A 24,125-nucleotide genomic window follows, 5' to 3' on the forward strand; every position below is an offset into this window, starting at 1 on the left:
GACAGACAGACAACAAACAGACACACAAAAACAACAAAACAGACAGACAGACACACACAAACAGACAGACACACACAAACAGACAGATACACACACAAACAGACAGACAGACACTCACAAACAGAACAGACACACAAACAGACAGACAACACACAAACAGACAACAACACACAAACAGCACAGACAGACACACCAAACAGACAGACACACACAAACAGACAGACACTCCAAACAGACAACACTCGCAAACAGACAGACACTCGCAGACACCGCAAAACCAGACAGACAGAACACTCGCAAACAGACAGACAGACAGACAGACACTCGCAAACAGACAGACAGACAGACAATCGCAAACAAGACAGACAGACACTCGCAAACAGACAGACAGACACTCGCAAACAAGACAGACAGACCACTCGCAACAGACAGACAGACACCGCAAACAGACAGACAGACACTCGCAAACAGACAGACACTCGCAAACAGACAGACACTCGCAAACAAGACAGACACTCGCAAACAGACAGACACTCGCAAACAGGACAGACAGACAGACACACAAAAGACAGACAGACAGACAGGACAGACAGACACACAACAGACCACACAGACAGACAGACGACACCACAGACAGACAGACAACTCGCAAACAGACAGACACTCGCAAACAGACAGACACACAGAAACAGACAGACACTCGAAACAGACAGACACTCGCAAACAGACAGACACTCGCAAAACAGACAGACACTCGCAAACAGACAGACACTCGCAAACAGACAGACACTCGCAAACAGACAGACACTCGCAAAACAGACAGACACTCGCAAAACAGACAGACAGACAGACACACAAACAGACAGAACAGACAGACAGACAGACACACAGACAGGACACACAGACAGACAGACACACAGACAGGACAGACACTCGCAAACAGACAGACACTCGCAAACAGACAGACACACAGACAGACAGACACTCGCAAACAGACAGCACTCGCAAACAGACAGACACTCGCAAACAGACAGACACTCGCAAACAGCAGACAGACCACACAAACAGACAGACAGACAGACAGACAGACAGACCACAAACAGACAGACACACAGACGACACACAAACAGACAGACCTCGCAAACAGACAGACACTCGCAAACAGACAGACACTCGCAAGAACAGACAGACACTCGCAAACAGACAGACACTCGCAACGACAGACACTCGCAAACAGACAGACACTCGCAAACAGACAGACACTTGCAAACAGTCAGACACTCGCAAACAGACAGACACTCGCAGACACTCGCAAAACAGACAGACAGACACTCGCAAACAGACAGACGACACTCGCAAACAGACAGACAGACACTCGCAAACAGACAGACAACACTCGCAAACAGACAGACAGACACTCGCAAACAGACAGACACTCGCAAACAGACAGAACACTCGCAAACAGACAGACACTCGCAAAACAGACAGACAGCACGACACACAAACAGACAGACAGACAGACAGACAGACAGACAGACACACAGACAGGACACAACAGACAGACAGAAACAGACAGACACACAAGACAGACAGACACTCGCAAACAGACAGACACTCGCAAACAGACAGACACACAGACAGACAGACACTCGCAAACAGACAGACACTCGCAAACAGACAGACACTCGCAAACAGACAGACTCGCAAACAGTCAGACAGACACACACAAACAGACAGACAGACAGACAGACAGACAGACACACAAAACAGACACACAAACAGACAGACACTCGCAAACAGACAGCACTCGCAACAGACAGACACTCGCAAACAGACAGACACTCGCCAAACAGACAGGACACTCGCAAACAGACAGACACTTGCAAAACAGTCAGACACTCGCAAACAGACAGACACTCGCAGACACTCGCAAACAGACAGACACTCGCAAACAGACAGACAGACACTCGCAAACAGACAGACAGACACTAGCAAACAGACAGACACACACAAACAGACAGACACTCAAACATATATGTTATGAACTCAAACAAACAAAGAAATGTCAACTGTACCACACACATGCTTTTCATAACTGGAAATGCATATAGTATAGGAACATATAAATATCTATTTCATACAGTGAATGCAGTGGGTTTTCGGTCTACTCTCCATGTTGGAAGAGATGTTCTGTTGGTGAGCAGATGATTGTTTTCCCTTCATAGTATTGAGGTCAGGGATCACCACTAGTCTGGCCAGACAGTCACCCACCCATTAGGTCTCATGCCCTCTAGTTGAGCCTGGATATACATCAAATCTCCCTTTTATCCCACCATACAACAGCCTGTGGCTTTGGTCAAATCTGTTTGTTGTCATCCATAAAACCTCTTTGCAGTGACTAGCCTATAGCTCAGTGTGTTAGGGTTAAGTGCCTTGTTGAAGGGCACATCGGCAGTTTTTTCACCTAGTCAGCTCAGGGATTCAAACCAGTAACCCTTTGCTTACTGGCCCAACGCCCTTAACTGCTAGGCTAGCAGCCACCGTGTTGAATGTGACTTTATAATGGTATTAAGAGGATCATATCCACTTATGATATATAGTGGTCGTACACTGATCTCCCAAAGGTATAACCAAACAGGCAGTAAAATCATAACGCCAGAGTGGGAAAAGCTCTCTTTTCTTTCTCCATGGCCTCACTGAGGTGTTGATGACTTCCTGTTTTTCACCCTCTCAGCAGACAGTGCTCCTCATAACCACATCAAATTGTATTTTTCACATAGGCTGAATACAACTTTACTTTGAAATATTTTCTTACGAGCCCTTCCCAACGATGCAGAGTTTTAATGGTAGCACGAGGAATAAAATACACAAGAATTAAGCTATATACAGGGAGTACCAGTACCAGATCATTGTGAAGGGGTACGAGGTATTTGAGGTAGATATGTACATAAAGGCAGGGTAAAGTTAGGCATCAGAATAGATGATGATGATAATAATAATGATGATAATGAAGAACAAAGTAGCAGCAGTATGTGAAAGTGTGTGTGTGTGTGTGTGTGTGTGTGTTGTTGGTATGTGTGTTGTTGAAAAATAGAGAGAATGAACAAATGTGAATGATGATGAAGGCCAGGGATGAAGATATGTCTAGCGACTTGCTGMGGCCGAGGCCCAGCATGATGACTCAATCACGATTTATGACATTGTTTGGATGGCTGACCATCTGTGGGCTATCACAGAGGTCAAACACACCTCATCTGTAGCTTTGTCCGGGGCGGGACGTTCCCACAGAACGTAAAGAGTTACGAATTTTGATATGTTTTATTGTACTGCTCTGGATTCCTTTTTTACAGGGAAATGGTGTTATTCTGTTATTCAGTTCAAAGAGGAGCGACACAGGGTGGCTCCTATCATACAGTTTTGAGGTGTGGTGATAAGATTCAAGAATGCGTGAGAAGTTATATGCCTTTTGTGTTAATGTGTTGTGCCATGCAAAGTGATGTAAATTAGACGATGGGAGATACTGGGATTTGGCACTATTGGAAGATTTTTTTTCATTGAACCTTTATTTTAACAGGGAAGACATTGAGACTTAGGTGTCTTTTCCAAATGCGCCCTGTATAATACAATATAAATATGCATATTATACACAAAATATATATATATATATATACACACAGTTGAAGTCGGAAGTTTACATACACCTTAGCCAAATACATTTAAACTCAGTTTTTCACAATTCCTGACATTTAATCTGAGTAAAAATTCCCTGTCTTAGGTCAGTTAGGATCACCACTTTTATTTAAAAAATGTGAAATGTCAGAATAATAGTAGAGAGAATTATTTATTTCAGCTTTTATTTATTTCATCACATTCCCAGTGGGTCAGAAGTTTACAAACACTCAATTAGTATTCGGTAGCATTGCCTTTAAAATAGTTTAAACTTGGGTCAAGCGTTCGGTTAGCTCCCACCAAGCTTCCCACAATAAGTTGGGTGATTTTTGGCCATTCCTCCTTACAGAGCTGGTGTAACTGAGTCAGGTTTGTAGGCCTCCTGCTCGCACATGCTTTTTAAGTTCTTGCCACAAATTGTCTATAGGATGAGGTCAGGCTTTGTGATGGCCACTCCAATACCTTGACTTTTTTGTCCTACTTTGGAAGTATGCTTGGGTCATTGTCCATTTGGAAGACCCATTTGCGACCAAGCTTTAACTTCCTGACTGATGACTTGAGATGTTCTTTAATGTAAACACCTAATTTTCTTTCCTCATGATGCCATCTATTTTGTGAAGTGCACCAGCCCCTCCCAGCAAAGCACCCCCCCAACATGATCCTGCCACCTCCGTGCTTCATGGTTGGGATGGTGTTCTTCGGCTTGCAAGCCTCCCCCTTTTTCCTCCAAACATAACGATGGTCATTTATGGCCAAACAGTTCTATTTTTGTTCATCAGACCAGAGGACATTTCTCCAAAAAGTACGATCTTTGTCCCCATGTGCAGTTGCAAACCGTAGTCTGGCTTTTTTATGGCGGTTTTTGGAGCAGTGGCTTCTTCCTTGCTGAGCGGCCTTTCAGGTTATGTCGATATAAGGACTTGTTTTACTTTTCGCACCAAGTACGTTCATCTGAAGGAGACACGAACGCAATCTCCTTCCTGAGCGGTATGCAGCCTGCGTGGTCCCATGTGTTTATACTTGCGTACTATTGTTTGTACAGTAAGACGTGGTACCTTCATGCATTTGGAAATTGCTCCCAAAGATGAATCAGACTTGTGGAGGTCTTCAATTTATTTTCTGAGGTCTGGCTGATTTCTTTTGATTTTCCCATGTGTCAAGCAAAGAGGCGCTGAGTTTTGAAGGTAGGCTTTGAAATACATCCACAGGTACACCTCCAATTGACTCCAAATTATGTCAATAGCCTATCAGAAGCTTCTAAAGCCATGACATCATTTTCTGGAATTTTCCAAGCTGTTTAAAGCACAGTCAACTTAGTGTATGTAAACTTCTGATCCACCGGAATTGTGATACAGTGAATTATAAGTGAAAATAATCTGTCTGTAAACAATTGTTAGAAAACTGACTTGTGTCATGCACAAGTGATATCCTAACGCGACTGCCAAAACGATAGTTTGGTTGTAACAAGAAATTTGTGGAGTGGTTGAAAATTAGTTTTAATGACCTCAACCTAAGTGTATGTAAACTTCTGACTTCAACTGTGTGTGTATATATATACAGTGGGGAGAACAAGTATTTGATACACTGCGATCTTTGCAGTTTTCCTACTTACAAAGCATGTAAGGTCTTGTAATTTTATCATCTAGGTACACACTTCAACTGTGAGAGACGGAATCTAAAACAAAAATCCAGAAAATCACATTGTATGAATTTTTAAGTAATTAATTTGCATTTTATTGCATGACATAAGTATGTTGATCACCTACCGAACAGTAAGAATTCCGGCTCTCACAGACCTGTAGTTTTTTCTTTAAGCAGCGCCTCCCTGTTCTCACTTCATTACCTTGTATTAACTGCACGCTGTTGAACTCGTTACCTGTATAAAAAGACACCTTGTCCACACACTCAATCAAACAGACTCCAACCTCTCCACAATGGCCAAGACAGAGAGGCGTGTGTAAGGACATCCAGTGATAAAATTGTAAGACTGCACAAGGCTGGGATGGGCTACAGGACAATAGGCAAGCAGCTTGGTGAGAAGGCAACAACTGTTGGCACAATTATTAGAAAATGGAAGAAGTTCAAGATGACGGTCAACACCCTCTGTCTGGGGCTTCATCACAGATCTCACCTCGTCTGGGGCATCAATGATCATGAGGAAGGTGAGGGATCAGCCCAGAACTACACAGCAGGACCTGGGCAATGACCTTGAGCAGATGCGGGACCACCAGTCTGCAAAGCAAAACCATAGATAACACCACCTACGGCCATCCTGGATTAAAATCCTGCAGCGCACGGCAAGGTCTCCCTAGCTTCAGCCAGCGCATTGTCCAGGCCGCTCTGAAGTTTGCCAATGACATCTGGTATGATTCCAGAGGAGGAATGGGAGAAGGCCATGTAGGTCTGATGAGACAAAAATAAGCTTTTTGTCTAAACTCCACTTCGCCGTGTTTGGAGGAAGAAGAAGGACTGAGTAACAACCCCAAGAACATCCATCCAATCTGTTGAAGCGTGGAGGTGGAAACAATTTTCCCTTTGGAATGCTTTTCTGCAAATCGGGGGATCAGGCCGACTGCCACCGTATTGTATGGCAGGTGTGATGGGGCCATGTATCGCGATGATCTTGGTCCAACAACCTCCTTCACTCAGTAAGAAGCATTGATAGATGGCCGTGGGCCTGGGTCTTTATCCCAGCCCCATTCGACAACGACTTGAAAGCACACTAGCCATGTGGCCAACTAAGGAGTCCGGCTTCCGTAAGAAGCATTTCTTCAATCTCTGAGGTGAGTCGGCACCTAGCCAGTCTCCAGACGCTGAACCCAATAGGAATAATCTTTTGGAGCCGGCAGCTCCCTGAAAGTCCGTATTGCCACACGCACAGCCCCGACAACCTTGAAGGATCTGTGAGAGATCGGTCTGTATGAGGAGTGGCGCCAAAACCTACCCGCTGCAGCTCTGTGTGCAAACATCGGTCATATAACGAATACAGGTAAACGCTATCGATCCTCCTTAATGCCAAACCAAACAAAGGTTTCTGTACCAAATATTAAGTTCTGCTTTTCTGATGTATCAAATACTTATGTCATGCAATAAAATGCAAATTATTTACTTAAAAATTATACAATGTGATTTTCTGGATCTTTGATTTTAGATTCCGTCTCTCACAGTTGAAGTGTACCTATGATAAAAATTACAGACCTCTACATGCTTTGTAAGTAGGAAAACCTGCAAAATCGGCAGTGTATCCAATACTTGTTCTCCCCACTGTATATATATATATATATATAGAGTGCTGTGAAAAAAAAGTATTTTCCCCCTTTCTGATTTTTGCATATTTTTATAGTGAGTGTTATCAGATCTTCAACCAAAATCTAATATTAGATAAAGGGAACCTGCGTTTAAAAATAACAAAAAAAATGAATACCTACTTTATTTATTTAAGTTATGCAACACCCAATTCCTCTTTGTGAAAAAGTAATTGCCCTCTTACACTCAATAACTGGTTTTGCCACCTTTAGCTGAAATGACTGCAACCAAATACTTCCTGTAGTTGTAGATCAGTCTCTCACATCACTTTGGAGGAATTTTGGTCCACTCTTGCATGCAGAACTGCTTTAACTCAGCGACAGTTGTGGGTTTTCAAACAGGAACTGCTCGTTTCACTTCCTGACACAAAATCTCAATTGGGATTAGGTCTGGACTTTGACTAGGCTATTACAAAACTTCAAAATTGTTGCTTTTTAGCAATTTTTATGTAGACTTGTTTGTGTGGTTTAGATTGTCTTGCTGCATGACCCAGCAGCGTTAAGTATGTAATTGTTGTGTTATTTGCATTACTGGGCATCTCAAGGCTGGGTTTCCCTTTGTGWTCCATTATCGTCTGCAAGCCCTGCAACAGCCGACGAATGTCAGAGGCGGTGTAATAGGATACCACCTTCCTCCTATATTGTCAATTTTGCATGTTTGATGTCTCGTCGGAGGTCCTAGCGAGCTTTTTTGTATGTTTCCATGTCCGTGTCCCGTTCTTTGTAAGCGGTAGCTCTAGCCTTTAGCCCAGTGAGGATATTCCCTATTATCCATGGTTTTTGGTTTGGATAAGTTCGTATTTGGCAGCAGCTACTCTTCCTGGGTTCCAGGAAAATGAAAGCAGTTATACAATTTTAAAAACATTACAATACATTCACAACAGATTTCACAACACATTAAGTGTGTGCCCTCAGGCCCCTACTCTACTACCACATATCTACAACACATATAGTATAGCCACTGTGGAGGGGACGTTATTGATGAAGCCTGTGACTGATGTGGTAAACTCATCAATGCTATCGGATGAATCCCGGAACATGTCTCAGTCTGTACTAGCTTCATCGGACAACTTCCGTATTGAGCGCTCCACTGGTACTTCCTGTTTTGAGATTTTGTTTGTTAACAGGAAGCAGGAAAATAAAGTCATAGTCTGATTTGCCTAAGGGAGGGTGAGGGAGGGCCTTGTGTGCGTTTCTGTGGGATGAATAAAAGTGGTCTAGAGTTATCAGGGCCCCTAGTGGCGCAGGAGACGTGTTGGTAGAACTGAGGTAGAACGGTTTGAAGTCTCCCCGCGTTAGTCTCCGCCCACCAGAGCCACATCTAAACCTCTCCTACATATCTCTCTGTCTCTCTCTGAGGAACAGGTTCACATAGCTCGCCCTTCTCCGCAGTTTAAAAATAACTTAAAATATTCTCTCTTCCGCAGCGAGCATGGCTTGTCATTAGACCTGAGCCCTGAGTGGTTCCTCCCCATGCTGCTACCTGCCTGCTAGCACTAAAAACATGACTTTCTATATGTCGCCAGAGGATGAGTCAGGTGTGTGTGATGATGGATCTAGGCTGCCTGGTCTATTTCATCTTAACAGTGGGTACTGAAGATGTGATTCATCTGCCTGCTATGTAGTCTGATTCTGTTTCACAACCTCTGACCCCTCAGTAGGGGCTGAGAGAGAGTTATGGAAATCCTCACTGTGTCCTTACACCTAGCCCAGCAGCCCTGCTCCATCTCTCGATCTCTCAGACTCAGTCTGTCTCCGTCTGTCTATGGGGCAGGTTCTGAAATACTGTTCTCCTGTTGCCAGCAACCTCTGCTCTCAAACAGCACAGGAAAGATGTGAGAGAGAGACAGASAGGGAGATGTAGATAGAGGTGGAGTGGAGAGTAGGGAGTGGAAAAGGAGAAGTGGGATAGAGGGCATTGGGAACCGTAACTATGAAAACAGTGTGGAATAGAGACTCAATGTTTTTGGAAATCCTACACTCAGCTCAGATTGTTGACATCATAGAAATTAGTATATAACTTCATAGGATCTCTATGGTTGACATAATATTTGATCTTAACGAATCTCTCGCAGAAAAGCCAAAAGAAACATACAGCAGGATAAAATGAGACCACTGCATTCTATATCAATATGTGTATTTATATAGTAGGGAAATTAAACTTCCTTCTTGAGAGTTGAAAGGTGAGCTTTTTCCTGCTCTGAGAGTTTGAGATTGACGGTTTACACACGGAAAGACAGACGGACGGACGGAGGCATTGGAAAAGATTAGAGTAGATTTAACCTGTGCTATGTCTCCACCTTTCACACTCTAAACTAACTCCATTTAATCCATGTCTTACCTTTAGGTTAGCTGTTGACACCAGAAGGTGACATGATGACAGGATGTGATGCCTTTTTATTTTAACGGCAGAACATATTTCGCTGTATTTTATTATCCATGTTTGGAATGAACTGAGACCCTGGTGCTGCCTTGTCATTGTACAGTATGTGTATTTCTGACATGGCTTCTCTGTCCTGTAGATGTGGATGAGCCTGTGGTCTTTGCCACCACCTCCCTGCAGAGGAGGAAAAAGGGTCTGGCAGGGTTGCTCCCGGCACAGCAGAAGACCAAACCAGGCCTGATGATTGGCCATCCCCAGGACTTCCGCCAGATCTCCTCCATCATCGATGTCGACATCCTGCCCGAGACACACCGGCGCGTCCGCCTGCACAAGCACGGTACCCACAAGCCCCTGGGTTTCTATATCCGGGACGGGGTGAGCGTGCGGGTCACGCCTCAGGGAGTGGAGAAGGTGCCTGGTGTCTTTATCTCCCGGCTGGTGCGTGGAGGCCTGGCTGAGAGCACAGGCCTGCTGGGGGTCAACGATGAGATCCTGGAGGTCAACGGCATTGACGTGGACGGCAAGTCTCTGGACCAGGTGACAGACATGATGGTGGCCAACAGCCACAACCTGATCGTGACGGTGAAGCCAGCCAACCAGCGCAATAACGTGGTTCTCCGAGGAACCAAGGTCTCGGTAGGGGGGAACAGCTCCTCTGGATCCGTAGGCTCCGCATTCTCCCATGACTTGGCCCCCAGCCCCGCCTCTCAAGGTGTCAGTCACTATAGCAACAGTAACAGTGTGGCGGAGGGCGACAGCGACGAGGATGGAGACCTTATCATTGAGAGTGACATCCTGCCATACCTGCCCCACCACTGTGTGTCCAATGGTAATGGCAGCCACAGGGCGTTTCCATTATCCTCGTCACTGGGGCAACGGCCCCTCCCCCAGAGCATTTTCCTGCCCAGCAGCGGCTCTCTGTCAGACAGCAAGGCCTCTCTGAGCTCCCTGACCACCCCTACACACAACGGCAGCCCCACCAAGACCAGCAGCAGCCAGGAGAGCATGAGAGAGGATGGGAACATCATCACAATGTAAAACCTTGTCATAGTACTCATTTTACTAATGTGTTTAGGAGACATCAACAAGAGAAGACAAAACATGCACAATTGGTCTCATGAGAAAAACAAGACAAATGACGAACGTTAGCTGACCACAAAACAACAATTTTAGTTGTTACCTCACTACAGAAAACAACTCACAACAATGATTTAGGCAATGATGATGGCTTTGCCTTAAAAGTATCCGATGTGTATTGCATGCAACTAGACGCTGCGGAACTAGCAGCCATCATGTAAGGAACTCAGTGGACAGTGTGGTGTCAACCCTGAGAGCCTACTTACTACAACACACATGATAATGGCTGTCACCATACTGGAAGTGCCTTATGGCTTTCCGCTCAAATCGCCTTATATTTCTCACTTTTATTTGACTTTCTAACAGGACCACCTCTCTCTTCAATTCTAGACAGTGTCATTGGGTGTCATTGAAAAGGTGAATACTGGCAGGAGGAGAAGCAGACAACACTTCACACTCTATCTCACTGTGAGAGTCTGTCTGTGAGGGACATGTGATCTATGTGGACACAGTGTTAGAGACAACATGGTATTAGTCTACTTGATCCTGCATTCTGCAATGCTTCAATGTCCATACAGTGTGTTCTCTTCTGTGACTGTGACAATCACTGCCGGTTGTTAGCCTGCTTAGCTAACATACAATAGCTTTTATTCCTTTGTCCAGAAATCATGACGTGGGTTCACATACAGCACATCTTGAAACATACATGACCTGTTCCCTCTTCTCAGTTACCACAAAGATGCCATGGCATTACTGTACACACAACACAACAAAGTCAAGTGAGGCTTTTACAATATGTGTGCTTGGATCCCAGGGCCCCTCTGACCTCCACAGGACAGAACAGGACAGGACGGGACTAAACATTTTATTCAGCCCTTGAACATCCTTACTCCCATTTGATACACACAGTTATGGCATATCATAACCTTCTATAGAAAAATATGTAACACTACTGTTGATCATCATGGTGTTAGTATAGGAAATAGGAGTGATATATGCTCCTCTGTCTCCCCTATGTCGATGTACATCATATTTATTTTACTTTTACATGCAGTAGTGACAAACGAAGCCTACGTTTAACTACGTTTACACATTGACGTGGGGAATGGGGATGCGTCATAGCAGTATATCTATCCAATTGATTCTGTCTCGGAACCATCTTCAAGAGAACACCACCTTTTTATCGTAACATGGGCAGTTTTCTCCTTTAATGTACTCCACAGCCACCAAACATGTTCTTCATCTAAAACATAGTCAGATGGTTTGACTTCATATTCGTATAAGTCAGTGGTTGACTGGAGTTACAGAGGTCCCAGGATGAAACATTAGACCCAGGAGAATTTCCCTGGCAGACTTGCTGTCTTGCTTTTAAAGAAGCCAATTCCATTTTGCTTCAGGACAAGGTTTCTCTCCCCTGAAAATTTGACAGAGTAAACACAACAGAAATAACATGGAGTGCTGTTGCTCCAGAAGGTCACCACCTCTCATAGACCCAGCTGTCTTCAGGCCCACTTGTGACTGCCATGTTGTGTAAAATAAGGAAATTCCTTTCATGTTTAAAAAGCCTACAACTCTGCACATTGGGACCTTGTTCATACACTTTACTCCATTCTTGATATCTAAACCTGAGGGGCACATGGCGAGGGAAGGAGGAGAGATTTCCTCTTAATTTGAAGGCCAAGGGTATCATCTTGCAGTGAGAGCTGTGAGGCAGACAGTCTCAAAACTCTTATTGTTGTTGCTTCTTACCCTCACTGCACCCGAACACAAGGGCCCTCTGACTCTCTGTTAGTACTGGACTGGAGGGAGCGCTGCCGGCCCTCACAGCTAGCAATGCCCAAGACCTCCAGGCTGGTTGGTGGGCTGTGTCTGGAGTGATCCATAGAGACAGAAAGAGCATCAGATGACCTACCACAACAGAGGGATAATATTGTGTTTTACATGGGCATGATGTATCTGTAGGTCATCTCTTTCACACTGGAACCAGCTGGAATAACACATAAATTCAGTAACTCTCCATCTTAATGTTGACTTAGATTATTGAATTGACCAATTGAATTGACCAATAAGAACAAAACCAGCAGAGCATGAGGACCTCCTGTGGCCTGGTCGTTATTGTTTTACTAGAGCTGCAGTTGTATGGGTCACTGGCACTGCTGCACCAGGTGGCAGCCAGGTAGCATGATACATTCATTAACCTGAGAATTAAGTTGCTCACTTTAATATGGGGAGGGGCAATTATTTATTCAAAGAGGAAAGAGGCCATCATAAGATCACAGGTGTCAAACTCATTCCACGGAGGGCCGAGTGTCTGCGAGTTTTTCACTCCTCTCTTGTACTTAGTTGATGAATTAAGGTCACTAATTAGTAAGGAATTCCTTACACCTGGTTGTCTAGGGCTTAATTTAAAGGAAAACACAAAAACCTTCAGACACTAGGCCCTCCATGGAATGAGTTTGACACCCCTGTTGTAGAACATACAGCAGAATCACCTGTCTTCACAGATACAGTATATTGTCTTTTAATCTACTCATAAAAAACTGCTATCATCTATAACAGAAAAGCTACCACATACTGTACTGAATATTTTTTTCATGTATGTAATTATGAAACTATAAATACAAATTAAAAATTATATAAGCAAGGGATTTTTTGATTAACTGGGAGATTTTTTGTAAAATAACATTTTATAAATGTGTAAAATATGGAGAGTATTTTTCTTATTCTTGTACTTTTATTTGTATATGAGAATCCTGGAAAGGACATTTCTATTTCTTTGAGTACTGGGAACCAAACAGAGGAACAAAGTGTTTATATGAATCTGATGGGTCAGGGTGTACAATACTGTGAATGGGGTATAGAGATATGCTGATTATGAAATGACATATTATTATAAAATATTATAAAAAATAATCCGATGTTGTTTTTTTGTGGTCACATAGGGCTAATTCACTCTGAATTCTTTACCTGTAGTCTTGCCCCACCTCTCTCATTCTCTCCCTCTCTCTCTCGTGCTTCTTACAAAGGTGATTTTGTGTCCCTTTATCATAACATTCCAAAGGCTGTTAACCAAATGGAGTCACACTACTACCACTGTCACTACCACCACGACCCCTACCACCACGACCCTTACCCACACCCCCTACCTACCACTGTCACTACCACCACGACCCCTACCACCACTGACCCCTACTACCACTGTCACTACCACCCACGCACCCCACCCACCACGACCCCTACCACCACGACCCCTACCACCACTGTCAACTACCCCCACGACCCCTACCACCACGACCCCTACTACCACGACCCCTACTACCACTGTCACTACCACCACGACCCCTACCACCACGACCCCTACTACCCACTCACTACCACCACGACCCCTACCACCACGACCCTACCACCACGACCCCTACTACCACTGTCCACTACCACACGACCCCTACCACCACGACCCCTACTACCACTGTCACTACCACCACGACCCCTACCACCACGACCCCTACTACCATGACCCCTACCACCACGACCCCTACTACCACTGTACACTACCACCACACCCCTACCACCACGACCCCTACCACTACGACCCCTACTACCACTGTCACTACCACCACGACCCCTACTCACCACGGTCACTACCACCACGACCCCTACCACCACGACCCCTACTACCACTGTCACTACCACCACGACCCCTACTACCACGACCCTACTACCACGACCCCTACCACCACGACCCCTACCACCACGACCCCTACTACCACGACCCCTACCACCACGACCCTACTACCACTGTCACTACACCACGACCCCTACTACCACGACCCCACTACCACTGTCACTACCACCACGACCCCTTACTACCCACGACCCCTTACCACCACGACCCCTACTACCACTGTCACTACCACCACGACCCCTACTACCACGACCCCTACTACCACGACCCCTACTACACTGTCACTACCACCACGACCCCTACACCACGACCCCTACCACCACGACCCCTACTACCACTGTCACTACCACCACGACCCCTCTACTGCTACCACGACCCCTACTACCACGACCCCTACTACCACTGTCACTACCACCACGACCCTACCACCACGACCCCTTACCAACCACGACCCCTACCACCACGACCCCTACTACCACGACCCCTACTACCACTGTCACTACCACCACGACCCCTACTACCACTGTCACTACCACCACGACCCCTACCAAAACAAACCCCCAGCAACCCCTCCAGGTTATTCATTATGGAGGATATAACAGTGTCCCTCTCATAGACATTTAATTTCCTGTGACATATTATTTCAGTAATTTCCCATGCTTATTTATTGCTGTTTGAGCTGCAGTTAGCGCTTGCTCACAAGGGCAAAAAGTATACTGCCATCCTTTTGGTTTTGCAATCATTCATGCATCATTCTGGACATTACATTATACATTCAAATCTGAGACACTAAAATGTCCCCGACTGAATAATGAATGTCTGTATCTTTGTGTTAAAATGTTTATTCAAGAAGCAATGATACAGTATGTGTCTGTGTCCCTAAGTACTTCCCTATAGCTATTTACTTGAAAGGTTTCATAGCTCTGTGACTGAAATTAGGTGTTCTCATGGTTATTATTACAGTATTGTGAAACTCAATAGAACCTGAAGTCTTGAGTAATACAGGCCACTTCTCTCTGTTCTGGCACCAGTAGAGGTGGTGTAAATAATGATATAGTAATGTCTAATTTCCCCTTTTAAATGAAGGCATTTGTTTTGAGAATAGATCCCCCATGTCAACTCTCATTTCCTTCTTAATAGACCTTGGCATTCTCTCTCTCTCTCTCTCAAATTCAATTTCAATTTAAGGGGCTGTATTGGCATGGGAAACATATGTTTACATTGCCAAAGCAACTGAAATAGATAATAAACAAAAGTGAGATGGAAAAAAATGAACAGTAAACATTACACTCACAAATGTTCCAAAAGAAAAGACATTTCAAATGTCATATTATGCCTATATACAGTGTTGTAATGATGTGCAAATAGTTAAAGCACAAAATAAATAAACATAAATATAGATTGTATTTACAATGGTGTTTGTTCTTCACTGGTTGCCCTTTTCTTGTGGCAACAGGTCACAAATATTGCTGCTGTGATTGCACACTGTAGTATTTCACCCAATAGATATGGGAGTTTGCAAAATTGGATTTGTTTTCAAATGAAATATGAAATATGTGTGTCTAATATGGTTATACATTTGTCAGGAGGTTAGGAAGTACAGCTCCTTTTCCACCTCATTTTGTGGGCGGTGTACACATAGCTTGTTTTCTCTTGAGAGCCATGTCTGCCTAGAGCGGCCTTTCTCAATAGCAAGGCTATGCTCACTGAGTCTACATAGTCAAAGCTTTCCTTAAGTTTGGGTCAGTCACAGTGGTCAGGTATTCTGCCACTGTGTACTCTCTGTTTAGGGCCAAATAGCATTCTAGTTTGCTCTGTTATTTGGTTAAGTCTTTCCAATGTGTCAAGTAATTATCTTTTTGTTTTCTCATGATTTGGTTGGTCTAATTGTGTTGCTGTCCTGGAGCTCTATGGGGTCTGTTTGTGAACAGAGCCCCAGGACCAGGTTGCTTAGGAGACTCTTCTCCAGGTTCATCTGTCTGTAGGTAATGGCTTTGTTATGGAAGGTTTGGGAATCTCTCTCTCTGTCTTTCTCGGCTACTACGATCTCAGCAAAAAATCGAAATAAAAAAATGTATTGCAGTGAATCAAAAAGGTCCTGATCAATTATTGATAGAAATATTATTTCTATCTTTCCACTGTTGCATTGCATTTATTTATATTTTCATGTTTTTTAGGTAACCTCTAACCCTTTGCACTACTGCCCTCTGCTGTCTGATACAGCAGTGTCATGATGCAAGACCAGAGATATTGTATCAACAAACTGCATACATTGTGTCGCACAGTGTACACGCAATGATTGAAACACTGAAGAGATACATTTATGGTCCGTGCTATCCGGGATCCTTGGGACATAGCTACCCCATTGACATTTAAAATGGTTTAAGGTTACGGGTTAAGGGCTTGTAAGCATTTCACTGTAAGGTCTAAAGCTTTTGTATTCGGCGCATGTGACAAATAAAATTTGATTTGATTAGATATTTTTGTTTTTGGTTGTTGGGGCTGCTGCGATTTTCGGTCGGCTAACACAGGACTAATAAAGTCCCAGTACACTACTTTTGTGAAACTTTAACTAAATGTATTTGAGTGTTTACCAGCATTTGTAACCCGAGTCTGATAATTATCTCTACAAAACAGTTAATCTGATAATACTTGTGGAATATAAAAACTATTTTGCAAATGCAACTTTTTGCAACAGTTTTTCTATGGGAAAACTGAAATGGTCTATTCATTCCTTTTCAGTAGATGCTTCTATCCAGAACAACTTACAGTAGTGAGTGCATACATTTTCATACTGGTCCCCCGTGGGAATCGAACCAACAACCCTAGCATTGCAAGCGCCATGCTCTACCAACTGAACTACATCACCACATCACAACAAACCACTTGATGTCTCAATGTACTCAATTACTGTATTGGTCATTGTTTTTCTTCATGGTGATAGAACGGCTACAGGTACAAACCTAGAGGACCAGCCTATGTAAAATACAGTAATGTACATTTACATTAAGTGGTTTGTAAGGATGGTAAATTAATACTGCATAAAAAGTGGTTGTTTTCCATGTCATTTGATCAAGATTTTTATTTTATGTTTTGTGTCTTTGCCCATAACTTTGCATATTTTTATGTAAATGTTTGAGGGCAGGGTTTTGTTCTTTCTGGATTCCATTAGAATGACAATCACAGAGAAAGAGACAGGGCAACAACTCTTACAATTCCAACTATTGAATCCTGCAAGATACTGTTCTTAAGTCTACAACTACCAGAGATGCTGAATTGTTTTGAGGCCATGCTAAAGACTGGTCTGCTAATAGTAGTAAACGCCTAGTGCGCTACTTATTATTATTTATTTTTTTACTAATATATATATTTTTATTCACATTTTTTAAGGGGTGCTGTAGCACCTTCAGCACCCCTACTTCCCACTGCTATGGGTAGGGGTTAAGGTTAAGGTAGGGACATCCCAAGGAGCCAGGATCGCACTGACCATACGTTTGTCTTTCCAACTATTCAGCCAAGTTTATCGCACATGCTGCTACATCAGCCTGGCCTTTCCCGCCTTTACTCTCATAATTTGATCACATTTTGTCATTCTCTGACTACTTACTGGCTGAAAATCGAGAAAATCGATCAAAACAAAAGCAAGCTAACCTAAATATGGCACCAAATAATCAGACATTTAGAAACTACTCAGTTCCTAGAGGTATTTAAAAAGGTACTTTCGAGGTGAGTGAATTTGCTATGATATTACTTGCCACTGTTTTTGCTATTTCCGAAAACTAGCTAACCATGTCTGATCTGAACAATCACCCAAGACTATAGTATGAGCCTATTAACTAATTCACCTATTTCATGATTAATATGCCACTGTAGTGGAGCGATGATCAACTGCATGCGTTTTATGAAAATGAAGTGAAAAAGAATGTGGACCTCTCAATTTCTACAAAACGGCTTTAAGATGGTAAGGTGAGTGCCTGCATTTCCACCCCAAGTAAGCCATTATACATCCAATGCATTTGTGATATTATGCATGTATGACATGTATTCTATGCAGGAGGTCCAGAACATTCCAGCTGGCGTGGAAGGTCCCTTGTGAAGAGAGAAACAGCTGAGAGCACAAAGCCCCCTGGACATGCTGTGACAACAATTGTATGCCCTTTCTATTATATTTTTGTGGTTTTCATATAGGCTACTACTGACATTGTTTCAAAATTATTTGGGATGTTTTTGTTTACCTATAGTGTTCCATAAAATATGTCCATAATAATGTTTGCTATTTTAGTGAGTTTTCATACGTTTAACTGATTGTTTCTCAGTCAGTTATAATGTATCCGTTTCTGTTCTGTGCTTCTCCCACTCGCTTAGGCTTTCTTATGAAAAGGACAGCAACAGACCTATACAACTACATCAACGTCAGCATTCCAGAGCCAGAAATTCAGCCTCAAGTTTCCCTCACTCCCTCCTCTGAATCATTCAGCTACCTCTGAAACTCAAGACTCCTGCATGAAAGTGTTTGATAAGAACATCACAACGGTAGCCTCTGCCATGTCCCCAACAACCGGATGTTCCAGTTTCTTTTATGCCTGCTACGTTATGTTACCACAACGGTAACAGGTAGGCCTCCGGAAATCCAGAAGCACATTCTAAACAGTTGAATTAGTCTAACAAGACAATTTGGTCTAAGGCTCATTTAGTTGTGCAATATTCTGGCCCTGGATTCACTAGTAGAGCCGATATACAATGCAATTCTTATTTGATGAGACAGCAGCCTAACAGTTGACTGATTATTTCAGGATCAAAATGAGTGTCGAAGGAAGCTTTCTAAAGGACAAGATCCTTTAATCTCTGCAATACTAACATGCTGCGTCCTCTCTCCACACATCCCACCCCTCAAGTCACTTCTGACTAACCCCTCAACTTCTTCAATTACTGAAAGTGTAGTGTCGTGAGTTGACAAAAACGTATGTCAAGGACACATTTTTATATTTTGTTGATGTGTGACTCAGCAATTAATCATTTCTCCACCTGCTCTTTCGTTTATTAGTGATTTACGTAGTAGCAATCACTAGTACGGGGTGCTAGTGTGCTGTTAACCACATACTGTTCTACTCAACAGTTGGAACCATGATAGTGTATATATAAGCCAGATGTTTTGTGAGTATGAGGTTTACTGCTCATTTTGTTTTTCAGTTTTGTATATTATCTACTTCACTTGCTTTGGCAATGTTAACATATGTTTCCCATGCCAATAAAGCCCCTTGAATGAATTGAATTGTTTTGTCAAACAAAGTATGTATGTAATACGTTTGTGTTTAAAAAAAATATTCAAATCAACCTCAAGTCACCATCACTCGAAAGCAGTATGTCCACAAAATAATGACAAGACCAAAAATAGTATGCTTATGGATGTGTATTTTAATAAAAATAATTCTGTCAAAATAAAACAGAATACAATATTTCTTTATCATGTGTCCAGTACATAGGTATGTTTTTTTAATATTGTTTAAGGTTTTAAAAGTTTCATGCTAAGTACAGGGTAACTCATTTCACAAATGCTAAACTCAATATGAAATTTAAATCATAATAGAAGTATATTGTGCACAGCTTGTTTTTAATTCCTAATTACATTACCTTCGCCTCTCCATTTGAAGCATGGATAGCTCCAAAGGCCAATTTCAAACAGAAAAGGAAAACTGGGAGGTTGTTTGCTACAGTAGGTGTAGGTGTGTCTATAAAAGTCCCAGGAGAAGCTCAACAGATTCTTCCCTTTCTACACACACATCCCTATACATTAGTCAAGTTAAAAATTCTACTGTATAATGAATTCTCTTAAAATGGAAATATACATTTTGGGTGGCTATTCTATTGAGTTCAAAAAGCCATTTGCTGTTTTTGAAAGAAACCAAGAGATACATGATTTGCTATAATGTCAAGCTATTATCAATACCTATCTGCTGTCTGCTTCCAATATTGAAAGCCTAGGACTGGTTGTATTCTGAATTACCATTAAACAGAATAGTGAAAACCCATGTGAACGGATAGGGCCGTCTAGAGACTTAATTAAGTGAACAACATGAGTTAAAATAACTCAAACTTGATTCCAACATGGGTTACGATGTGTATAGGTATGCTTCAAAAGACAGTATGCCCCAGTATGTCAATTGTCTTTCACAGGTTTTGGATAAAGTCATGAGGCCCTTTCTTTTGCTTCCTACTGCAATACAAAAGAGGACCCTCACAAGTAAGTGAAGGTATTTGTTCTTGTTTTTCACATATTTTAGCAAGTATAAGCCCATGATGCAGATAGATGTTGTGCAAATGGAAAGATTGTGTAAAAAAAATCCAAATGGCCTTTGTGAACAATGTTAAGGGATATTAAAGTCTACCAAACACTAATAACAAAGCTGCAAGCTGATGATTTCTACTCCCACCAGCCCTTTGCTTCACAAACATGCTTTACATGATTGTCAAAAAGTGAATGAAACACATTGCAATATGTCTAACAGGTGTAGGGGATGTCAATATCAATCTCATGGTGGCCAGCAGCAAATCTGAAACATAAATGTAATATAARCTGCTAAACTACATTCAACAAACAGTGGAGCGCCTCTTGCTGGCTGGCTGGCTGAAATACTGGATTAATACATCAATGATCAACATCTGTGCCAAGAGAACATCTGTTAAATAGGAGAATACATACTGTAACGAAAAAGACCAAAACACATTCAACTGTGAATACAATGAACAAAAACAAACAAGAAACAAAGTTGTGGCCACATTTGTAAAAATGACTGGGTCTGTGTGAGAAAAATAGAACTGCAAGAAAGCCAGAATAAGCATGTTGGCAATGATGAGACAATGGTCTTTCAAAGCACTAATATGAAAAGACTGATGGACTGACTGTGTGGAATAAGTGTGGCAACTGGCAAGTACCATTGGTTATTAGAAAAGTTGGTCAAATTAAAAGCCTTGTATTTGGAAAATAGTTCCACTTTTTTGTTCAATATCATTATATTGTATATATTCAACATCTGACTTCATAAAGGTATCTTCAATACAATTAGCAAGTAAAAACCAGGGATTGATTTCCAAATTCAAATTACCCAAGCACTGTATGTCTGTGTATTTTTACTGTATGCAAGTGTAGTATATTTCCAATCAAGTGTCTCCACTAGTTTTATGTGTAACATAAGGCAACCCAATTCTGATCTTCTTTCCACTAATTGGTCTTTAGACCGATCACATCAGATCTTTTTCAGCACTGATCTGATTGGGTCAAAAGATGTATTAGTGACCAATTAGTGAAAAAAAGTTCAGAATTGGGCTGCCTGTGTAAGCGCAGCCCTATGTTACACATCAAACTAGTGGAGAAACTTGATTGGAAATACACTACACTTATATTGAAACTCCTAAATGAATCAGTGTCATTATTTCATTTGTGCTACCTTCTGGGGCTTCAAGGTGACCAGCGGGTTAGTGGCTTACAGCCACGTGCAGTCTCAGAATCAAATTCAGACCTTTAACTTTCCATTAAACCCATTTTTGAGGTAAAGGCATACTAAGAAGTAAGAATTTGAACCAAAGAATTTCTGGTCCTAAATAGGAGCCACTATACTGCTGGTTAAACATACCTCTTTCTACAATATCCCATACTGAGATGACAAAAGTCCTGTGAAAGTTCTGAATGAGAAACCAGAGTATTTTGCTTGGTAACGACAAAGCATGCCAATGTGAATTTATTTGATATGATGAACATCCTTAAAATACTGTGTAGGGAATTCAAATCCACTCATAAAAACAAAAACGGAATTCGATAATTTTTTTCAAGATGAGCACAACAAACTGACCAAATAAAAACTTGAAAATGACTAGATAAACAGAATAATAATTAATTATCTTTAAATAGTGTCACACATTTTGTATTTGATAATACTAAATTAAAAACAAGCTTTCTCCTCATGTTCTACTCATTCCCCTGCACATCCTGCTTCTGCCAAATGGCAAGCGACACACCAATTCAAACACATGATCTCCTCAGTCATCTGGCAACCCATTGGAAAGTCCTCTTCTTTGTAGTCCTGAACATTGCCTTAAGGATGAAAGAAACAATTTTGGAACTACTGTATTGTAATCTGTTCAACACTATTTCTGTACTCCAAACTGTAACCTTACAATCCTGTTTGATCATGTTGATGATAACAGCATGGGCCATGTGTAGTCAAAAATGTTCCATAAACTTTCCCTATAGGCTCAACAATCATTGACATGCTGCTAGAAGGGGAGAGTCGTTATGTGTGGGTGTCCGTGCAGACTCACCTGGACTGGGGCTAGTGCAAAAAGCTGTCAACTCTGGCGAAGGAACAGGAGCCTGAGCGGACCCTGGCCATGAGCTGGACACACTCTGTGGCCTGACCTACAGCCAGCATCAGAGGGGGCTGCTTAGGCAAGTTCTGAGACTCTGAGGGGTCAAAAGACAACACAGAGATCATCAGAGTGTGTACATTAACGAAGCATGTGCGACTCAGTAGAGGCTGCTGAGGGGAGGACGGCTCATAGTAATGGCTAGAATGGAGTCAATGGAATGGTATCGAACACATCAAAGACGTGGATTACATGTGGTTGATACCACTCCATTCCAGCCATTATTATGAGCGGTCCTCCTCTCAGCAGCCTCCACCGGTGTGACTCAAACTTATACATGGCAACATGTACAGCATGTTTCATTAGAAGAGAGTTAACACACACTACCATTGTAGAAAAAGAAAAAGAACTTGTGAGCGCGAGTAAAAAAAACATCTACAGTGTGCTTTCATGACATTGTGTGTGTGAAACTTAGCCTTACCCAAGATGGCGCTGTTGAGAGCAGAGCAGATATTTTCTCTCTGCATTGGGTCTAGCTGTTGCCCAACTGGGCAGTTCCAGGGATCTGAATATGCTAATAGACTGAATGCATCCTGTGGTAAAAGAGAGAGGGAGATAAAGAGAAAGAAAGAAAACATTGTAACCAGTTCAAGCAGAATAGCCCATATTAATGACTATGATTTGGAAGCAGTTGAATGGTCTGTCGTAAACAGAGGGAACATCATTAGACCAGGGGTAGGCAACTACATTCAGCCGCGGGACGGTTTGTTTTGTCAGAGTGGAGAGTCGAGGTGCCGGAACATAATTATAATAATTTGTCACACTGGAAATTGACCACAACTAAGCCTAAAAAGAGATTGTATTTGAAAATAACAATCATTTTATACCTTGAATTACATTGAGACACGATCACACGTCTCTTGGGAACAGATTCCCTAAATTAAACAAATTTTTAGCTGAATTCCTGGGGTTTTTACAGTCTTTTCTGACCAAAAARGAAAAAACCTCTTGCGGGCCTGTTGCCGACCCAATGGCCATATACAAGTAGATGTGTGTAAACAGCTCAGAAGGGAAAAGGAATACTTAGTCAGTTGTACAACTGAATGCATTCAACTGGAATGTGTCTTCCACATTTAACCCAACTCCTCTGAATCAGAGAGGTGCGGGGGGCTACTTTAAATCGACATCGTCGGCACTCGGGAGCAGGCGTTGTTCGGGGTTAACTGCCTTGCTCAAGGGCAGAATGGCAGATTTTTGTACCTTACCGGCTCGGGGATTCAAACCGGTTACTTGCACAACGCTCTTAACCACTGCCGCCCTTGGAAATCCTGCAAGTCATTGTATTGCAGCATAACAAAACATGCCCCAGGGCGGTGGTTGACAACTATATAATTTGTGAGTCATAGTCACACAGTGTACCAGTCATATTTTGTGTGAAACCTCCCAGGCCTGTCCCCCCCCCCCCCCGGTACCTGCAGCATCTTCTTGTGTGTGGCGTTCTTGCCATATTCCCGGCACAGCTGCTCGTTGAGGCCCTGCAGCTCACGGCCAAACTGGATCATCCTCTCTGTGGCTGCCTGGTTCCCTCCACACAGCTGTCTGGAGGCACAGCTGTCTTCTCCAAGGAAGGAGGGACACACACACA

At 42.6% G+C, this 24,125-nt stretch overlaps 2 protein-coding genes across 2 annotated transcripts in view; one reads left to right on the top strand and one right to left on the bottom strand.

Annotated features, from left to right (window-relative positions):
* Nucleotides 1-13,347, top strand: part of LOC111952352 (partitioning defective 6 homolog alpha) — a 46,698-nt gene extending 33,351 nt beyond the window's left edge. Inside the window, exon 3 of the mRNA XM_023970938.2 lies at nucleotides 9,497-13,347. Within this exon, the coding sequence (XP_023826706.1) occupies nucleotides 9,497-10,395 (899 nt within the window). The 3' untranslated portion in view covers nucleotides 10,396-13,347. The remainder of the gene's footprint in view (nucleotides 1-9,496) is intronic.
* A 6,167-nt stretch (nucleotides 13,348-19,514) lies between these two features.
* LOC111952351 (ran-binding protein 10) overlaps nucleotides 19,515-24,125 on the bottom strand; it is a 31,901-nt gene continuing 27,290 nt past the window's right edge. Inside the window, 4 exon segments of the mRNA XM_070435194.1 lie at nucleotides 19,515-22,208; nucleotides 22,436-22,577; nucleotides 22,962-23,073; nucleotides 23,953-24,095. Of these exon segments, the coding sequence (XP_070291295.1) occupies nucleotides 22,447-22,577; nucleotides 22,962-23,073; nucleotides 23,953-24,095 (386 nt within the window). The 3' untranslated portion in view covers nucleotides 19,515-22,208; nucleotides 22,436-22,446.

This window comes from Salvelinus sp. IW2-2015, linkage group LG26, assembly GCF_002910315.2.
Source record: "Salvelinus sp. IW2-2015 linkage group LG26, ASM291031v2, whole genome shotgun sequence".
Classification (NCBI taxonomy): Eukaryota; Metazoa; Chordata; class Actinopteri; order Salmoniformes; family Salmonidae; genus Salvelinus; species Salvelinus sp. IW2-2015.